Consider the following 21,383-nt stretch of genomic DNA (forward strand, 5'->3'; position numbering starts at 1 on the left):
CAATGACAGCCGTCACCAGATGACAACTCTGCAGCCAGCGATGGGCTGGAGATCAAAATGCTGTGAAGATTTTATAACTTCAGGCTGTTTTCACAATAAATGTGTTTTTGAACGGAAAAAGCTGCTGCCTGGAGCGCCTTTTGTGCTGATATGGAAAAGAAGAGGCTCACATGAGGCGCATTGTAACCATAACAACACTGTTCTACCTTGCCACCCTCCGAAATAAAAACAGAGCCGGTGGAAAAACTCTTGTTATTGAGTGAATGTCTTTTATTCTTTTATTCTTTTATCACGACAGTTTCTGCTGTTTGTAATTATCTAGCTAGCCGACTGCTGATTATTAGGCTGTGTTCAGACTGCACAGAACCACTGTGCTTACCAAAAAGCAGAAACTGTGCTGTGATAAAAGGGAATTTGAGCTCTTACCGGATGTGCACACATACTTTGAGCATTGACGTTGAATCAGACCAGTTCAATTTGACACATGAAGACATTTTTTAGGTTTTTTAGGATCTGACCATTTTGTCTGTTCAATAGTCGTCCAGGTTCATCTCTGTGTTCTGCACTGAAATACACTATATCCAAAAGTATGTACCTCTCCAAGTATTGATTTTCAGCCACACGCATTGTTTACAAGTGTATAAAAACAATCATGTAGCTCCATAGACAAACACTGACATCTGAATGTGAAGAGGGCAGTGACTTTATACATGCCACTGTCATATGATGACACCTTTGGCCCAAGTCAATTTGTGAAATTTCTGTCCTGCTAGATCTGCCCTGGTCAACTGTAAGTGGAAATGTCTGCGAAAACAGTTCCGCAATGGTCATGCAAACTCACATAGCAGGGTGGCTAAGTGCACAAAAATTGCCTATCCTTTGTTTCCTCACTCACTACCAGACTGTTCCAGACTGGCTTTGGAAGCCACGTCAGCACAAGAACTGTGGGTCTGGAGTGACGTGAAACTGGTTTCCATGGATGAGCATCTGCACACAAGCCTAAGATCACTATGGCTACGTTTACACAGCAGGTAAAGTGGCCCGAATCTGATCTTCTCACCAAATCCGATTTTTTGTTTGTCTGTTCAGACCATCTTTTAAATGTGATCTGTGTACGACATCAGTCTGAACAGATCAGCTCCCAAACTGACCCGCAGTGTGCGAAAGAACAACACTTCGCGAGGCTCGTCCAGAGGTAAACAGTCATGACGGCCGATGAGCGCCCGTCGCTCCCAGAGCTTTCCGTGTCGTCTTTGCCAGCAGCACAGGAGTGATTATGATGTTTTAGTGGTTGACAGTTGGGCTCATCACCCACAATGTGTTCGAGTTCACCGTAAAAAGGGCGCGTTATTCAGTCACGGCTGTTTCTTTGGTTCATGTACTCAGATTCTTTAAACGCTGCAGCCTCGGTCGCCTCTGGCTGCATTCAACCGGTTCCTTTGAAACCTCTTCAAACACGGAGCGATTGCGATGAAGTCTCTATTTTATTTTTTGTACAGAAACATCAGCCTAAATGTTTGAGTCTTGGCAGCGCGAAATTATGACGAACGTCAAGTTGGACTGATGTAAAGTGGCATGAATTCCGATCTGGCTGTTCAGACGGAGTCGCATTGCTGCAGATCGGATACGCATTGGATTTCAGTCCCACATATGAAAGCGTCTCAAATTGGAATTGAAAATGTCAGATTTAGTGTGTTTATCTGTTCACACTGCCACACAAATGGCACATCTGTGTCACATATGAGGAAAAAGATTAAATTTGGGCCACTTTTACCTGCTGTGTAAACGTAGCCTTTGTGCAATGCCAAGTGTCAGCTGGAGGGGTGTAAAACGTGCCGCCACTGGACTCTGGAGCAGTACAAACGTGTTCTCTGGAGTGATGTATCAGCTTCACTATCTGGTCTGATGGATGAATCTGGGTTTGGTGGATATCAGGAGAACATTACCTGCTGGAATGTATAGTTCCAACAGTAAAGTTTGGTGGAGGAGGTATAATGGGCTGGGGCTGTTTTTCAGGGTTTGGACTCTTAGTTCCAGCGAAGGGTGATGTCGATGCTACGCAGACATTTTAGACAGTTATAGACTTCCAGCTTTGTGTCAGCAGTTTGGTGAAGAGCCTACAAAACAGCACAAAACAGCTCCATGAAGACCTGATTTGATGAATTTGGTGTGGAGGAACTCCAGTAGCCTGCACAGAGCCCTGACCTCAACCCCACTGAACACCTTTGGGGTGAATGAGAGTGTTGATTGTGAGCCAGAACCTCTTGTCTAACATGAGTGCTGGACCTCACAAATGCTCTTTTGACTGAATGGACACAAATTTCCACAGACACACTCCAAAATATTACGGAAAACTTCCCAGAAGAGTGGAGGCCCAGAAGGGGGAGAGGTGGCAGGAGGGGGTGGGGGTATAGGTATTAATACCTGTGGTTGTGGAAAGGGATGTCCAGCAAGCATATATAGATTTGCCAGTGAAGTGTCCACATACTTTTGGCCACATAAGGTGTCCATATATGTCGAATTGAATCTGCAAGTTCCTGATATTCACTCTCTCATTAACAAATGGTCTTATGTTTCCTCGGGTATGTTTTATCGTTGTTGCCCATTCGGTGTTGAACAGCACTACTGCCACGCGACGTTTCTTTGAAAGCCTGTGCTGGGCAAACGTGAATGTTTATGTTACGAGATTTGGAGGGAGGGGCTTGTTTGCTCTGCAAATTGGCCTAAACCTCTGGGGTTTAATGGAGGATCGTCGGTACCAGTGCTGATGAGCTGAGACTGTGGGAGGGAAATACTGCACCTCTCTCCCCGTATCTCCCTTATCACCTTGCCAAGCAGTGGACCAGAGTAGAGGTTTTCTTCCAGGTGTGGTTGGATGTCACACGTCATGTACCATGAGCACGTTTAGCACCAGTAACCGTGGTTCACGGCTCGGTTAGCTATCTCTCAGCCGCGCAAACGCATCTTTCTTTGCCTTGCATCAGCTCGCTGCTGTTTGGAGGTATTCACATTATAAAGAAACCCTTAGCTCCCTCTTCCTGACCCACGGAGATTTCAAGAGCCAATTTATAAAGCGTTTTTCCTCAAAAACAAGGATGCTTTACAAAAAGATCAGAAAATAACAAAATACATAATTTAACAACAAATCAAACAGCACAGAAACACACACAGACACGGTTACCTTACGTAGGCTATGCTGAATTTTACCCCGTACCATAAATAGTGCAAGAGAGTTTAAATCTGAATTAACGGTTATTTACATTACTTATTTTAATCCACTCAGAGGAGCAAAATGGAGGAAAAACATCAAACCAAGCACTTAAACTTTAGCAAAGAAGATCTAAAGGTGATGAAGAAACTGCCAACAGGAAAAAAAAATCCTCCCTGGAAAACATGATAATTTGGGGGTGATGGATGAGGATGAGGAGCAGAGGCAGCGCAGGTGATGAATTTAGATGCTGGTCTCGTCGACTCTTAGACTCTGAGACGAGTGCGAGTCTGACGACAGGGTTACGAGAACATTCAAGAACATAATATTTTCAAGAATAACACTTAGAATTACCTTTATTTAAGAAAAGAAAATAACCCACAGAAAGTTCTTACATGAAATGATTACTAATAGGCTGCCTGATGCCTGACATGTTGTTTCATGACCGTTTTGCTTTAAAGCTTTGGCATACTGTTGTAAGGAGAGGTACATGAAGGGCACTGTGAGGAAAACGTACCTAAAGTCTTTCTTTGGGTTTACTACTATTTTACCCTCATCTACACTACATATTGAAGCTCAGAGGACAGGTGCAGGTCCACTGGTCATATTACCACCACTGTAACGAAACCAGAGTCATTAGGCTTCACATCAAATCACTGCGGGTGACTTTGTTTACATCGCAGTGATCTATGCAGAAAGGTTGAAAAATCTGTGGAATCCTCTTCTAATCCTTTAACACCGACAGAAGAACGTCAGCAGCCTCTTCGTCATCCTCATCAGTGACCTCTGCTCTGGTATGTTATCATATCAGAAAATGTGGAATCTGACCCCCCTGACCTGCAGTGTACCTGACTTTGATATTAGGTAATATTAGAATTATTTAAGAAAAGAAAATGAGCCAATTCTTGAGAAGTTGTTTGAAGAATAACAGTTTCGCATAATTCTTTTCTTAAGAATGAAAAAAAGGACATTTAAAAAGATTTTCCTTCATGAATCCGATCCCTGATTTGTGGGAAATACAACCCACTAGAAGCTTGTTTGTTCTAATTGCATTGCTGTCTAGATATGAGAGGTGGAACACATGAAAGTGTTATCAGACGTTCTACTGATAAACCAGTTCAATCCGAATAGGGCCAAAGACATTCCTAGCACAATGGAAGCCTCCATTTATGGTGAGAGCTTGTTTTATGTTTGGGGAAATTCAACCTAAGACTTTGTGGAATTGCATGTAGGTGAGTTGGACCAATCAGATGCAACCAAACGCCCATTTGCTGTGACATCACAACTACAGCTAACAGGTGGTCTGGCCACTGTGGTCAGTGTTCAAGCCTCAAGTCAGAAAGTCGTTTTTTTTGTTTTTCGATTTTTCCCCAATTTTCTCACATCCAATTCCACCCTCTAGTTAGGACTCCCCCAATCACACCACGCCACCAGCGCTATGAGGACGCAGGCAAACACAGGCTTTCTCCGAGACCTGTGAAGATGCCCCTCACGTAATGTTATTGGACAGCTGAACGTGCTCAGTGGAGAGCACTAACCATCAGTTACATCAGTTAACGGACAACTGCCTGGGGACTGGGGGCACCCCTGCCCACCCATAGAGAGCGAGGACAACCGTGCTGTCTTGGACTCCCGGCCATGGACAGCTGTAGCATCACCAGGGATCAAACTCATGATCTTCTGATGATGATAGAGCCACTGCATAGACAGTTGCGCCACTTGAGACCCTGAAAGTCAGTTTTTCTCGACAAGAAGAAACAGGCCTGGTGTCACTAATAGAAAGCGATCAACTTTGCAATTGTAATTTTGGAAGTTGGTCGGAAAAACTAGATATTTTCCACAAATTGTGCTGTACTATCCCAGAGTGTTGAGTTGGTTCATGTTCCGCGTCAAGCCTTGTTTAGCCAACTGATGTAACGATGACTCAACCGGTTGTCAAGTGCCAGTTCTGACTGAATTACTGTGAATTCAAGTCACATTTCGTTATACACTGAGAAACAATGATGCTCTCCACTCAGGGAGCCCACTGAAGGTCTTTTACAGCCTCAGGCACTGAGTGCACAGCACTTTCAACCCCAGAGGTCTTCTCAGCCCAGCAGAAGCGCGATTGAAAGTGAAAGGAGCCCTGAGTAAAAGATCTGCTGCGACTTTCATGCCAGATATTTGACTTCACTGGACTTCCTTTCCGACCGCTCTCTTCTAAATTCAGCGCGAGTCCTTATCTATCCTCCTTTTCTTTGTTTTCTAGAACGTTCCTCAGCTTCCATGTGGGAAGGCCCTCTACAGCTATGAGGGGAAGGAGCCGGGTGACCTCAAGTTCAACAAGGGCGACATTATCATCCTGCGCCGGAAGGTGGATGAGAACTGGTACCACGGGGAGCTAAACGGGAGCCACGGTTTCCTCCCGGCCAGCTACATCCAGTGCATCAAACCCCTGTCTCAGACACCCCCGCAGGGCAAAGCGCTGTACGACTTCGAGGTCAAGGACAAGGACCAGGACAAAGACTGCCTCACCTTCACCAAGGTAAGCTCCTCTGTGCTTTTCTCATGATTGGAGGTCAGTGCTTTGCTGTGTTGAGTCTTATTTCTAGTGATCTTGAGAAAATAAGTCATTGTTTCCACATAATATTTTAAAATCTATAGAGAGTAAGTCTTTATCGTGACATGGTCAAATTCCCAAGAAAGTAAGTCATTATTTTAACTTAATGTTTCAACATTTTGAAAAGGTCAAAATCTGAAAAATAGTAAATCTTGTGCAAATATGCCAATATTTCAAAATAATTCATAAAAATCAGGACAAAATAAGTCGTTATTTTTACCTAATCAGTCAAAATCTGGAGAAATTATGTCAAAATAATTACAAATTTGGTCAATATATGAAAAATATGCCAGTACTGAGAAATAATTAATAAACATGTTTTAAAACTATTCAATATATTGATTTAATCTGAGTAAATCTTGTGGAAATAAGCCGTTATTTTCAAATAATCAGTCAAAATATAGACAATATTAATCATTATTTCCACGTAAGTGTTTAAAATCTCAAAAAAGTCATTATTTTATCATAATCAGTCAAAATCTGAGGAACATGCGTCTGTATTGTGATATTTTTGATATTTGGTGAAAATCTCGAGAAAATAATACATTTAGCTCAAACTCCAACCGACTAAATCTTGTGCAAATAAGGCACTTTCAACATAATCATTTCAAATCTGAAGATTGAAATCTAACGAAATAAGTCGTTATTTTAACGTAATTGGTCACAGTCTGAAAAATATGCCAGTAGTGAGACATAATTGGTCAAAATATTTTAAAAATAATCCGGTATATTGACATAATCTGAGTAAATCTTGTGCAAATAACAATTTTACCAAAATGATCAGTCAGAGTCAGGAGAAAATAAGCCACTATTTCCACATAATCGGCCAAAAACACAAAAGATAATCGGCCAAAATCTCAAGAAAATATTGCATTTTGATCTGGACTAAATTTTGTGCAAATAATATTTTGCAACGTTGAGTCATAATTTTGTGGTGCTGCTGGTGAGTGAATGGTGAGAAGCTGTGCCTTGTTCCGGCTTAGATGTTGTCGAGTTCCGTACTTGTCCCTCCTAAATCGTGCCTCTTCCTCTTGGTCATGATCTTCATCCCTTTCTCTCTTTGTATGCCCGTCCCTCTCCCGCTCTCTGATGAGGAATATTCTCATCCCTCACCTCCAGACCTTCTCTCATTACAGCTTCATTAGAAGAGCGGTGCGTGTAATTACACACTCCGGCTTGCATCAAAGAGCTTGTCAGTCTGATAAACTGGCCGACCGCAGAGCTCCTAGCCGAGTCCCTTTGAGCTGGAGTTTCCTTCCCCGTCAATAGAGTTCAGCCTTTCACCTCCTGCTTCCTCCTGCGAGGCTAATTTTGGTTCTGGACTCCCTGATGTGAAGAACCAGTTATTTCTGCAGTTTTTAACGAGCGAGAACCACCTCACGTAGACGCTTTGCCGAGAAACTCACCTCTGCAGTTTTCCACGAATGAAGTCGACCAGCTGAGACATGCTTGGTGTCCGTTAAGTAACCTCTAACAGGCTTGCTGGTGTTGTTTCTGACACTGTATGACTTAAAATTTGGCATTTTAGTTAAACCTGTTAAGGTTTTAAGGTCTTAATGATCTGATGACTTTGGGTGATCAGATAATGGTCTACATTAATCAGGCGGCTGTATTTCTGCTTGGCAACCGGCCGCTAAACGCACAGAATAAGACTTGACAAAAATGTAACATAAAACTCAAACGGCTTTATAAATGCTTTATAAACATCCAGGTCACTGGTGAATATGAATATTCATCATCTGGAATGAGGATAATATTCAGGTCCTTCATTTCTTCGGGTATATAGTGCAGGTGCTGTGTTTTAGTGGTGCTTGCTGTTAGTTTGTGCCCATGCACAGGCTAAGAAGAATGAAAGAAATCAGAGTAAGGGTACACATCCGCTGAAATACCTGGTTACCCATCTTAAATCCAGCTGTGTTTATCAGCCATCCATCCATTTTCTAAGCCGCTTCTCCGTCAGGGTCGCGGGGGGGTGCTGGAGCCTAACCCAGCAGTCTTCGGGCGGAAGGCAGGATACACCCTGGACAGGTCGCCAGTCCATTGCAGGGCAGACAGACACAGACAGTCACTCACACCCAGGGGCAATTTAGCATGTCCAATTGGCCTGACTGCAGGTCTTTGGACTGTGGGAGAAAACCGGAGAACACGGAGGAAACCCACACAGACACGGGGAGGTCAGAGAGGACCCCGGTCACCCGGCCGAACCCAGGCCCTCTTTGCTGTGAGGCGACAGCGCTACCCACCACGCCACCGTGCCGCCCCTGTGTTTATCAGATTACTTGAAATGAGATAACAGCCCTGATCCGATCTAAGAAATCTGAGCGTGCTGTTTACACGACCGCTTGAATAATCAGATTAATGTATTGTTTTCTATTATTAGTATTATTAGTAACTGCAGAAAGCTAATAATGATTATATTGATGATATGCATGTAAATGCGCTCACTGTGACTAAGCAGACTCTACACTGTAGTCAGTATGCAAGTTTCGCTGTTGGTGAAATGAATTATTTTATTTTGGTAGAGTAGTTCGTCAAGTGGCCTTCAGTAAGTGCGCCCACATCAGTTTTATGTAGTATCCTGTGATGCTAGGCAGTCATCAGGCTGCTTTTTACATGAACATGAACCCCAAGACTGGTCTTAATTGTGCCTTGGTGTAACTTGACGGCATGAAGCCTGCTAGGATTAACTTAGACGTCAAGCCCATCTTTATTAGGATCGGTTGGTGGAACCAGCCGCAGATTACTAAGCTAATTCCAGGTCTCTTTACCAGGTTTGTTGAAATCTTAATCGATCTGAGAAATCAGAGAACGCTGATCATGAATCATGAGCACTTAAATAATCAGATAACTGCCAAAATCTGATAAAGGCTGCGTTATTGATGTGTATGTAAACGCACTGATTATTCCCATCTTATCCACTGTGGGAAGAATGTGCAAAGCCTTGAGGGAAACCAAACAGGGTTCCTTCTCGTCCGGCGGCTGTAAGGAAGGCCGTGCTTCTGGCGCGGAGCGTTTGGCCAGGTAGACCACAGCTCCGAACAATGACCGGTAATTACCACCAACTGCGGAGCTTTTCTTTCATCAGGCTCCTCCAGCTCGCTCCGATATCATCTGCTCCCTCTCTTTAACACACTTTCACTCACCCTGCCCTTCTTCGCACCCTCACTCTCTCATTCATTCTCTCTCTCTCTCTCTCTCTCTCTCTCTCTCTCTCTCTCTTTCAGCCCCACACATAGCAATCTCACCGGAGAGAGACACACTCTCTCACACGCGGTGTAAACACCTGATTTGTATTCCCAGCCGCCTTATCTTCCACTTCAAAAGTGGCTCCATTTTGTTGCGGCTGTTTGTCTTGGCGGTGGCGGGACTGGGCTGGAAACCCTGGCAGACCTTCAGGCATCTCTGGAGGAAACGGACGGGGAAAGAAACGATTGGTTTGAACAAAAGAGCAGCTGGACACTGTGGAGCACAGAGAGCATTCATATATGTGTGAGAAAAAGTGAGAAGGCCGGTGCTGTGCATCCTAAAATGTGCTCTGGGGGTCTTCCCTGAGCAAATAATGCAGGATTTGTTCCCTCCAAGGGCTTTTGGTTCCTGTTGAGCACTGCAGCCTTCCTAATACCTGGACTTTCTATACGTATAGCTGTATTATCAACGCTGTCTGATACTACTGATGCCGACTGTTCCTGAATAGTCATAAGGAGATCAGTGTAATGAGCAGTCAACACTGCACCAAACAGCTCAAAGGTTTGGCCAAAAAGACGCTGTTTTGCTTTTGAAACGTCATTTTTGTTTTAAGCTGCCGGTCTTTTAGGGCTGAGTATTGAAATGTAATGCTTTGATAGCACCAACTAATCCTTTTAATACCAAGTTTCAAAACCTAATTACGCAGTCTCAGCATCCGTGAGCCAATCAGCGTGCTTGTTCCCAAATCTAGCCTGCTGATTGACTAAATTACATTACGTTTACATGGAATTGCGTTTACATTTTCAGCGCTTCTTGATTACTTTATAATCTATTGCAGTCAGTAAATATAGACATTTCTAGCACAGCATCTCACCTATTTTCCATCACTCCCACTTTCAGTTGGTAATTTGGAAAAAGATATAGGAAAGAGTGTCGTCCAGGAATTGGTAACGAAGTGGTATCGCTGTTAAAAAATCTTGAATGATAAATAATTGTAACTGTTAATTCATTCAAATAAAATTGTGTGTAAAAATAATCACCCAAGTAAGACTGAGCTAATTTTTGAGTATTTTGTTTGTTACTTTTTATGCAATTTTCACCCATTTTGAGGGATTTAATTCTAAATAATAATTAATATAAAATGGCGGGGAAATATAAAATGGCGGGGAAAGGGCAAAGAAAGGTGACGCTGAAAACGGTGTGCTCAAACAAACAAAGGCTGAGATATAAGAATAACATATAATGAGATAATCAGAAAGCAAAGCGCTCTTCCTCTGTCATTATGAGAGAAACATCATCTTATGTTTCGCCTGTTTGTTCTTCATGGAACAAACATTTTTTTTATGGCTTGGAGCCGTTTCTTGTTTAAGCCTTCTGTTTGGCGTTTTAAGTAATATTGAGTAATTAACTTTTCCTTCTTTCTGTTTTTTGGGACAGTTTCTCTTTTCATTTTGTTTAAATACCCCCTGGGCTGAGTACCGTACCGGTCACCCCTGTCCACTGGTGTGCCAGGTTGGGCCTAATCAGCCCGAGCCTTCTGGGAATTGGAGTTCCCTGAACTTGTGGCGCCTCGCTGCCGTTGCCCTCTGCTGGCGGTCAGCGGCACAGGCTGGACCCTTACAAACAGCCCAGAATGACTTGGAAAAACGTCTGGTTCCATTGACTTACATTAAAAGTGAAGAGTTTTGGCTGTCCTGTCTGTTTTATCTCAGCACGTCTTTGTGTGAAGTGTTGTCGCAGAAGGGGGTTCTGACTCCTCCCCTTTTGCCCATCATTGCTCACTAGCAGCTCAACGCAGAGTCATAACATTTCAGAGAGCCAACAGTGTTCTAGATAATCTAATAACAGAGTGATGGGAAAGATGCTTTATTTAATTACATTGATTGAACATATCCAATTCCATTTTCCTTCCGCTGGGGGAATGCCCACCGCAGAAAGGGGCTACTAGCTGTACGTCCAGTCAGCTCTGCCTGAATGACAGCTCTTTATCCAGAAGAATGGCTGAAAGAGACATGAGTGCATCTCCAGACTCAGTTTCACACAGGATGATAACAAAGCACCAGTGTGAACAGATGAAGGACTGAAGAGAGAGAGATGGGATGATTGATTAACTCTCAGTCAGAAGCTCGTCTCTCACTACAGCAGGGCAGGTGTGTGTGTGTGAGTGTGTGTGTGTGTGTGTGTGTGTGTGTGTGTGTGTGTGTGTGTGTGTGTGTGTGTGTGAACAGAGAAAGCCTTGTGTGTGTTCTTGGACCAAATAAAATCAAATCTTGTTTCCTGCCATCTGTTTGGCTCAGGCACACACTCAGCTGTAGCGGCACACACACACTCACAGGTTCGTAATTATACACATGTCAGGACCTATATATGCTGTCGGAATAAAACCTTGCATCGCGTTTTTTTAAATTGTTTTTCAGTTTTTGACATAATGTGAAAATGCCTGTTGCTCTATGTATGCTTCTTCACGAAGGATGGACCAACAGAAATGGCCAAACTATACTTGGAAAAAAGTCTGGTTTCATTGATTTACAATAAAAGTAAAGTGTTTTTTCGTTCTCCTGTGAAGTTACGATATGTAGCAATATATATCAGATATATAGATCAGGCATAACAATGTCACCGCCTCCTCGTTTCTACGCTCACTGTCCACTTCATCAGCTCCACTTACTGTATAGCTGCACTCTGTAGTTCTACAGTTACAGACTGTAGTCCATCTGTTTCTCTGATACTCTGTTACCCTGTTCTTCAGTGGTCAGGAACCCCATGGACCCTCACAGAGCAGATACTGTTTGGGTGGTGGGTCATTCTCAGCACTGCAGTAACACTGACGTGGTCGTGGGGTGTTAGTGTGTGTTGTGCTGGTACGAGTGGATCTGACACAGCAGTCCTGCTGGAGTTTTTAAACACTGTCCACTCACTGTCCACTCTATTAGACACTCCTACCTTGTCAGTCCACCTTGTAGATGTAAAGTCAGAGACGACAGCTCATCTTCTGCTGCAGTTTGTGTTGGTCATCCTCTAGTCCTTCATCAGTGGTCACAGAACGCTGCTGGCTGGATATGTTTGGTTGGTCGACTATTCTCAGTCCAGCAGCGACTCTGAGGTGTTTTCTAAACCTAATATTAATCTCAGGAGCAAAACTTTAATGAAGAGCACCGTACATTTCGATGGTCCTGTCTTTAGTTCTGTTCCTCTCTGGTTTTACTGTGAGGTCAAGACCTTTGGTGCTAAAAATATATGAAAACAAGTACATATATACACACACACACACACACACACACACACACACACACACACAGTTGCCCATTTGTTTTTTCTGTGTGTTGTCGGAGTGAAAACTTGAGCTGAAATGAGAGGAAGTGGTTGCCGAAGGCACGAAAGGAAGCCTCTCTCACTCATAATCACTTCATCTTTCTCTTGTTTGCTTTTACAATACATGATTCATGAATCTTGTAATTTATCAATAGCGTAATAGCGCGAGGCGTCTTTGTGTGCGTTTCTCATTCCGCTCGTTCTGCTTTGATCCTTCTGAAGAAGTCATTTCAGTCCTCCCTCAGCGTGTTTGGTATCAGCTCACTCTCGTGCTAATGCACTTCATCATCAAACAGATGGAAATGAGTTTTCATAAAGCGCTCAGGCAACTGTGTGGCTGGATGACTGGAATATTGCATCAAATGTTTGCTGTAGCCTAGTTTACTTAATGTTCTATCAGACGGAGGGAGAGTTGCCACAGAAGTAGCACAGTTTTGTGTGTGTGTGTGTGTGTGTGTGTGTGTGTTGTTGTTGTTGGAGCAAAACCCTGTATCTCCAAAATGGGAACTTTACAGGAGAAGCAAAAAACCTGCTTTAGTTCTAATGTAAGTCAGTGGAACCAGAATTCTTTGCAGGTCATTTTGGGTCGTTTCTTTTGGTCCATTCATCTTGAAATTTACACACGATATAAAGAACAACAGACGTTTTCAAATTTTATCAAAAACCGAAAAACAACAAAAATGGAGATACAAGGTTCAGACAGCAGCGATGTGTGTGTGTGTGTGTGTGTGTGTGTGTGTGTGTGTTTGTAGTCATACGTTCATCTGTGCAGTGAAACACCACATACACACTAGCGAACACACACACACACTTGGGGGCAGTGAGCAGTGGGCAGCCCTATCCACGGTGCCAGGGAGCAGTTGGGGTTACTTGTCTTATACTATACTGTTCTTCAGGGGTCAGGACCCCTGCAGGACCCCCACAGAGCAGGAATTATTTGGGTGGTGGGTCGTTCTCAGCAGTGCAGTGATGGGTTTTATTTATTTTCATTATAACAGTAACAGATTATCAAATTTAGAAACCAAAATCTGTTTATTTCTAAGGATTTTGGAGGACCCCCCGTCCAGAGAGGGTCTTTGTTAGTCAGGTCCATCGTTACCTGCAGCCCGATGCTCCAGGACATTTACGCGTGCATGTCATATGTATAGAAATGTGTTATAATGTAGTGATGATACATTATTTATGGACATGCTGTCTCTTACAGGATGAGATCCTTACGGTGATCCGCAGAGTGGACGAGAACTGGGCAGAAGGCATGCTGGGAGATAAGATTGGGATTTTTCCCATCCTCTACGTGGAGGTGAGCGAGTGGGTGCTTGTCTTTGTCTTTGTCCATAACATAAAGAGTTGGAATGAGTTACTGGCAGAAATGTGGGATGCTTCAGGATTTGGGGTAAGGACAGTTCAGTTCAGCACTCCATCAGAAAAGGTAGAGCAAAGATAAATTAGACTAGTTCCAGCGACAGTTCAGCGAGAAAGTCTAGCAGTTGATCAGCGAAGTACGGCGGCGTTTTAGGGCCAAAAATATTAAAAATAGTAGACTTTGAGAATAAAGTTGTAATATTTCAGTAATAAAGTTGTCGATTTATGACATTAAAGTGGGATAATACCAGGAAAAGTGGCAACATTGTGGCCAAAGTCTTTGCGAAGGAAAAGCAGCGCCTCCTGGTGTTAAGTGAGGGGCGTTGAGTTGGTGGAGCTGCCCTTTCATATCGATTCCCCCATAAAGAAACACTCAGCCCCCCCGTCTCTCCTGCTCATCAGCACCAGCCTGGTATCAGTGTAAGAACCGGCTGAATCGACTGAGCAGGGAACTGTTTATCTAGAATAAAGAGCCGGACGGACTCGGAGGAAACCGCCTGTCAATGTTGTTGAAGGAGAATCTCAGGCAGGGTGGTCTACACGGCTGTCGGGGGGCTTCATCTCCCCCCATTCAAAGAGGGCATGAAGTTTCACAGACGGTGAGGATGAAGATCAAAATGATCCACAGAGAGACAGGAGTGAGTGGAGCTCACTAAGGCCCCCACGCGTTACGCCAGCCCCCCACAGTTAACCCACTTTATCCTCAAAATATTGAGTTTATTTAGTAACTTTACAACTTCGTTATCAAAATATTGACATTATTCACTAAATATTACGATTGTATTCTAAAAATTCAACTTTATTCTCGACTATTCTCACTTTCTTCTCAAAACAAGACTTTGTTTGAAATTCAATTCAAATTAATTTTTTTTTTTTTTTTTAACAGTGGCCCTAAAATGCCGTTGTATTGAGAACAGGTTTGGTGTCTGAACCAAAGCATTATGCTAAGTGCAGGCATAGAGACTGTTGTGCTGTTTTTAGCTACACTAATACACTTTAGTCCATGTTTATATACAGCAGTGAGACATACAGTGTCAGAAACCATATAATCAGGTCTATTAGAGAATTAACTTACATTACTCGCCAACAGAGGTGGACGAAGTACACAAACCATGTACCTGAGTTAAAGTCGAGACCCCCAAGGTAAAATATTACTCCAGTAAAAGTAGAAGTTCCTCCCTTTAGACCTCCACTTGAGTAAAAGTACTAAAGTATTTCCCTTCAAATGTACTTAAGTATAAAGTAAAAGTACTAAAAGAGGAATTCTGGCTCTGATGTCCTGTTATCATTTTTATAACCAGACTGGCTTCATGAACTCATTTCAGGTGAAAGTCCTCCAGCGTCTCTCTTGGTAAACCAGTCTTTTAATAGAACGTCATTAATTAGTGACGCTGACATCTATTAAAATGATCAGAAGCACAAAACACTGAAGGTAAACAGTTTCCATCAGGGAGAACCGAGTGGCTCTGAAATCACTTTTTACACACAAGCAAAGTTTCAGTTTCAGATTTATTTACAACTTAGTTCCAAGTTTAAGTTGAATAAAAACTGGCTTTAAACTCAGGATCACAGATGAGCTCCTTTACTATGTTGATCTGTAGGCCTCTGTTCATAAACATAAACCAGCCCAAACTCATTTACTATAAAATGAACTGGTGTTTGTAGAAATTCAGAAAAAAGCCGCGTCAGTCTCGACTGCATATGTGGACATATTTCTATATTGAGCTCTATTTACACAAAGTTAGGTTAGTTCATCATTTATGTTGAACAGACTCTCCCAAAGTTTTACGCTGCTGCGCTGACGTTGAACCACGTGCTGCACTGGGTCGGTATGACCAACAGGTCAAAACCAGCTCTAAACAAAGTGACCGCTGGGCCCTGATTGGTGCTCTGGTTTTGCGCTTCTTTCGTTTTGACATGTGACGTTTTTATACACACAGAAACCAAAAGGAACGACAGATTTCTCAAAATGTAGGAGGAAAAAGTCGGATATTAGACTCTGAAATGTAGTGGAGTGAAAGGAAAAAGTCGCCCAGACTGGAGAAACTTCAGTACAGATACACCAAAAAATACTAAAGTACAGAGACTAATTACATTTACTCAGATACTCAGTTACTCAGTTACTCAGTCACTGCTTTTTAGCTTCAGTGCAGAACCTCACACACCGAAATTGTGAATGTGAATATTAAATGTTTTCCACCAAACTGTAATGATTTTGTGTTTTGGGTGGGAGACTGAAGTGCTGGTGACTTTAAGGTTGTTTGGGGGTCTTATTCATTGCTAGAAATGCTGTGGGTGGTGGTGGGGACTGTCTCAGAACGCTGCCTCAGCAGTTTAAGGGCTGTCATAAGGGCCGTGAGGCGATGCATTATGGGTCATATATATTGATTTAGAGCAGAGGTGGGGGTTATTAAATGGAGGGAGAGAGAAAATGAGTGAGAGAGCAGTGAAGGAGAGGGCAGAGGGGATTTCAGATTACGCTGTGGTTTAAAAGACTTTCACCAAGCCACCTGGAACAACACAGGCTGTATAATTACCCTATCAATGCCCCTCCCACAACCACATTCTTTTGTAGCTACTGTTGTGAGGTTTGAGCTTTACAGACCACTGGTAAAAATTCCATTCAGCCTAATGAGAAACTGTAGAACGGACTCGGTTTATATCACAATACCTACATTTAGAGTCGGTTATTCATTCAGTCTAATGAGAAACTGTAGAACGGACTCGGTTTATATCACAATACCTACATTTAGAGTCGGTTATTCATTCAGCCTAATGAGAAACTGTAGAACAGACTCGGTTTATATCACAATACCTACATTTAGAGTCGGTTATTCATTCAGCCTAATGAGAAACTGTAGAACAGACTCGGTTTATATCACAATACCTACATTTAGAGTCGGTTATTCATTCAGTCTAACGAGAAACTGTAGAACAGACTCGGTTTATATCACAATACCTACATTTAGAGTCAGTTATTCATTCAGTCTAATGAGAAACTGTAGAACGGACTCGGTTTATATCACAATACCTACATTTAGAGCCGGTTATTCATTCAGTCTAATGAGAAACTGTAGAACGGACTCGGTTTATATCACAATACCTACATTTAGAGCCGGTTATTCATTCAGCCTAATGAGAAACTGTAGAACAGACTCGGTTTATATCACAATACCTACATTTAGAGTCGGTTATTCATTCAGCCTAATGAGAAACTGTAGAACAGACTCGGTTTATATCACAATACCTACATTTAGAGTCGGTTATTCATTCAGCCTAATGAGAAACTGTAGAACGGACTCGGTTTATATCACAATACCTACATTTAGAGTCGGTTATTCATTCAGCCTAATGAGAAACTGTAGAACAGACTCGGTTTATATCACAATACCTACATTTAGAGTCGGTTATTCATTCAGTCTAACGAGAAACTGTAGAACAGACTCGGTTTATATCACAATACCTACATTTAGAGTCGGTTATTCATTCAGTCTAATGAGAAACTGTAGAACGGACTCGGTTTATATCACAATACCTACATTTAGAGTCGGTTATTCATTCAGTCTAATGAGAAACTGTAGAACGGACTCGGTTTATATCACAATACCTACATTTAGAGTCGGTTATTCATTCAGTCTAATGAGAAACTGTAGAACGGACTCGGTTTATATCACAATACCTACATTTAGAGTCGGTTATTCATTCAGTCTAATGAGAAACTGTAAAACGGACTCGGTTTATATCACAATACCTACATTTAGAGTCGGTTATTCATTCAGCCTAATGAGAAACTGTAGAACAGACTCGGTTTATATCACAATACCTACATTTAGAGTCGGTTATTCATTCAGTCTAATGAGAAACTGTAGAACGGACTCGGTTTATATCACAATACCTACATTTAGAGTCGGTTATTCATTCAGTCTAATGAGAAACTGTAGAACAGACTCGGTTTATATCACAATACCTACATTTAGAGCCGGTTATTCATTCAGTCTAATGAGAAACTGTAGAACAGACTCGGTTTATATCACAATACCTACATTTAGAGTCGGTTATTCATTCAGTCTAATGAGAAACTGTAGAACAGACTCGGTTTATATCACAATACCTACATTTAGAGTCGGTTATTCATTCAGTCTAATGAGAAACTGTAGAACAGACTCGGTTTATATCACAATACCTACATTTAGAGTCGGTTATTCATTCAGTCTAATGAGAAACTGTAGAACGGACTCGGTTTATATCACAATACCTACATTTAGAGTCGGTTATTCATTCAGCCTAATGAGAAACTGTAGAACAGACTCGGTTTATATCACAATACCTACATTTAGAGTTGGTTATTCATTCAGTCTAATGAGAAACTGTAGAACGGACTCGGTTTATATCACAATACCTACATTTAGAGCCGGTTATTCATTCAGCCTAACGAGAAACTGTAGAACGGACTCGGTTTATATCACAATACCTACATTTAGAGTCGGTTATTCATTCAGCCTAATGAGAAACTGTAGAACGGACTCGGTTTATATCACAATACCTACATTTAGAGTCGGTTATTCATTCAGTCTAATGAGAAACTGTAGAACGGACTCGGTTTATATCACAATACCTACATTTAGAGTCGGTTATTCATTCAGCCTAATGAGAAACTGTAGAACAGACTCGGTTTATATCACAATACCTACATTTAGAGTCGGTTATTCATTCAGTCTAATGAGAAACTGTAGAACGGACTCGGTTTATATCACAATACCTACATTTAGAGCCGGTTATTCATTCAGCCTAACGAGAAACTGTAGAACGGACTCGGTTTATATCACAATACCTACATTTAGAGTCGGTTATTCATTCAGCCTAATGAGAAACTGTAGAACAGACTCGGTTTATATCACAATACCTACATTTAGAGTCGGTTATTCATTCAGCCTAATGAGAAACTGTAGAACGGACTCGGTTTATATCACAATACCTACATTTAGAGCCGGTTATTCATTCAGTCTAATGAGAAACTGTAGAACGGACTCGGTTTATATCACAATACCTACATTTAGAGTCGGTTATTCATTCAGTCTAATGAGAAACTGTAGAACGGACTCGGTTTATATCACAATACCTACATTTAGAGCCGGTTATTCATTCAGCCTAATGAGAAACTGTAGAACGGACTCGGTTTATATCACAATACCTACATTTAGAGTCGGTTATTCATTCAGTCTAATGAGAAACTGTAGAACAGACTCGGTTTATATCACAATACCTACATTTAAATTCTAGACATTTGTCCTTGGCAAGCTTGGCCACGCATCATCGAGTCTGAATTCTGCAGTATCTTTATGAAGCTCTAGCTAAAGCTCTGTTGCCCTCAGCCTTTTTGGAGGCTGTGATGATGGAGAGAGTCAGAGAGAAAAGCCAGTTGACCACCAGACGGCTATAATAGATATGGATTATTCCAGCAGACAGCCATATATCATTTCCATTCTATGCCAGTGAGGCAACACAGGGTTCGAATTACATGTCAGTCTGTAAGGCGACCAGACACGGCCAGCCAGAGAGAGAAAGAAAACAATGGGGGGGGGCAAAGGAGGAGGGAGAGAGGGAGAAATAGAAGTAGAGAGCATGCAGGAGGAGCAGAGGTCAGCTATTACAAAGAGAAGCATCAATAATTTAGCGTCTTCCATCATTACATATAGACAGACCTTTGGGGGGCTGGGGGCTGAGGGCTTTGTCTGATGGGAGAACGGCCTGAGTGACGGGAGGATGGATGGAGGGAGTAAGGAGGTTCTGGAGCAAAGGTGTCCCGAGAATGGTCAACCAACCGAGTAATATCTGGTCAACAGCGGCCCTGAGGTCAGAAACTGACCAATGGTGAATAAGGTAGAGCCTTCAGCCTATAACTGCAATGCCTTACAGCTCAGTGCCACCCGGGGCAGAATGGGATCCTTTTGGAGCCTTGGTTCCCCTCAACGGTTCTTCTCATGCTCTTTTGGAGTTCTCCCTTTCCTGTTAGTGGTTCTTCCCCATGTTCTTAGGGAGTTTCTCTTTTTAAATCTTAGCTTCTCTCAGTGGTTCTCCCTCCTTTTCTTACAAAGTTCTCCCTTCCTTTCAGCGGTTCTTTCTAATGATCTTAGGGAGTTCTACCGTTCCTCGCAGTGGTTCCTGTTTCTTCTCGATGGTTCTTCCCCATGCTCTTAGGTAGTTCTCCCTTTCTAATCAGGGGTTCTTCCCCATGTTCTTAGGGAGTTCTACCTTTACTCTCAGAGGTTCTTCCCCATGTTCTTAGGGAGTTCTACCTTTACTCTCAGGGGTTGTTCCCCATGTTCTTAGGGAGTTCTACCTTTACTCTCAGAGGTTCTTTCCCATGTTCTTAATGAGTTCGCCCTTCTCAGGGGTTCTTCCTCATGTTCTTAGGGAGTTCTACTTTTCCTTTCAGTGGTTCTTCCAAATGTTCTTAGGGAGTTCTACCTTTGCTGTCAGTTGTTCTTCCCCATGTTCTTAGGTAGTTCTACCTTTCCTTTCAGTTGTTCTTCCCCATGTTCTTAGGGAGTTCTCCCTTTCCTCTCAGTGGTTCTTCCTCATGCTCGTTTCTGCCTCTGTCTCCCACAGTGTTCACTTTATGCCATCTCTCTCGTCTCATTGTGATGAAGATTGATCACGTCTAAATTAATCCAGCAGATCCTGGCTGCTGTGGGATGATGATGTTCTTCTGAAGGATGGGAGAGGGAGGTTAATAGGTCACACAGGAGCGCTACTCCAAATGTGTTTGGAACTTTCTAGGCTAAACGTTCTTCTCTGAGTTTCTTCCAAAGATACTTTGGCCCATTTATGTAAATAGAACCTCCCGGTGGGGCTGAATTTCCATGGCCAGTGCTCTTCAGTGGAGAATGAGAAAATAAACCCAGTTCATCTTCCTTCTCCTTCAGGTTCATTGGCAAACCTGTTCCGAGCCCGTGTGTTACAGAGAGACCAGACTCAGCAAGGCAGACGTTTAACCCCCAGAAATCTGTCGTCTGTTCGTTAACATGCAGCATTAGAAATATTTACTGGTCAGCTTAATTCTGATGTTCCCCTATAGACGATCTACAGATCCTTAACTTATTAACAGACTTTCTGGTGATAGTTGATCATCAGTACCATTATGGTTGGGTTAGGCTTAGGAGTTGATATTTAGTTGAATGTTAGTTAAAGTGATATTGTTTTTAGAGCTGTAAACCAGCATCACCTGAAAGTTCTGCTACAAATAGACCTAAAAATTCTGAAATATTGGTCAAATCTTAAAGGAGTGTTTCGGCAAAAAATCAGATGTACCCAGTTTTCCACTCAGCCCAGATGTAGTTAATCAGCCAAGACGTGATTGGGGTGAAAATGTTGCTTCTTCTTTTTTTTTTTACCCGATTTTCTCCCCAATTTAGTCGTTTCCAATTCCACCCGCTACTCCCCCAATCACACGATACTACCAACGCTACCAACGAGACCTGTGAAACCAGCCGCCGCTTCTTTTCGAACTGCCGCTCACGCAACGTCACGGGACAGTCGAACGCTCTCGGAGGAAAGAGCCAACCGCCCGATCTGCCTGCGCTGACCAGCATCGCGATGAGTGATGGGGGGAGAAGGGGGGCCATCCCACCCACCCAGAGAGAGCGAGGCCAATTGTGCTCTCTTGGACTTCCGGCTACGGACGACTGCAGCATCACCAGGGATCGAACTTGCAGT

The 21,383-nt window shown here is 42.6% G+C and overlaps 1 protein-coding gene across 2 annotated transcripts in view; it reads left to right on the top strand.

Moving 5' to 3' along the window:
• The window catches only part of LOC108439508 (E3 ubiquitin-protein ligase SH3RF3), a 222,959-nt gene that overhangs the window by 163,368 nt on the left and 38,208 nt on the right, over window positions 1-21,383 (top strand). Inside the window, exons 1-3 of one of the 2 annotated variants that reach the window (XM_037539086.1) lie at window positions 912-1,031; window positions 5,457-5,732; window positions 13,510-13,605. In XM_037539086.1, coding sequence (XP_037394983.1) covers window positions 1,011-1,031; window positions 5,457-5,732; window positions 13,510-13,605 — 393 coding nt within the window. In that variant the 5' untranslated portion in view covers window positions 912-1,010. Of the gene's footprint in view, window positions 1-911; window positions 1,032-5,456; window positions 5,733-13,509; window positions 13,606-21,383 lie in introns of those variants that run through there. The other variant, XM_017717952.2, reaches the window with a different exon arrangement.

The sequence above is a fragment of the Pygocentrus nattereri genome, chromosome 6 (genome assembly GCF_015220715.1).
Source record: "Pygocentrus nattereri isolate fPygNat1 chromosome 6, fPygNat1.pri, whole genome shotgun sequence".
Classification (NCBI taxonomy): domain Eukaryota; kingdom Metazoa; phylum Chordata; class Actinopteri; order Characiformes; family Serrasalmidae; genus Pygocentrus; species Pygocentrus nattereri.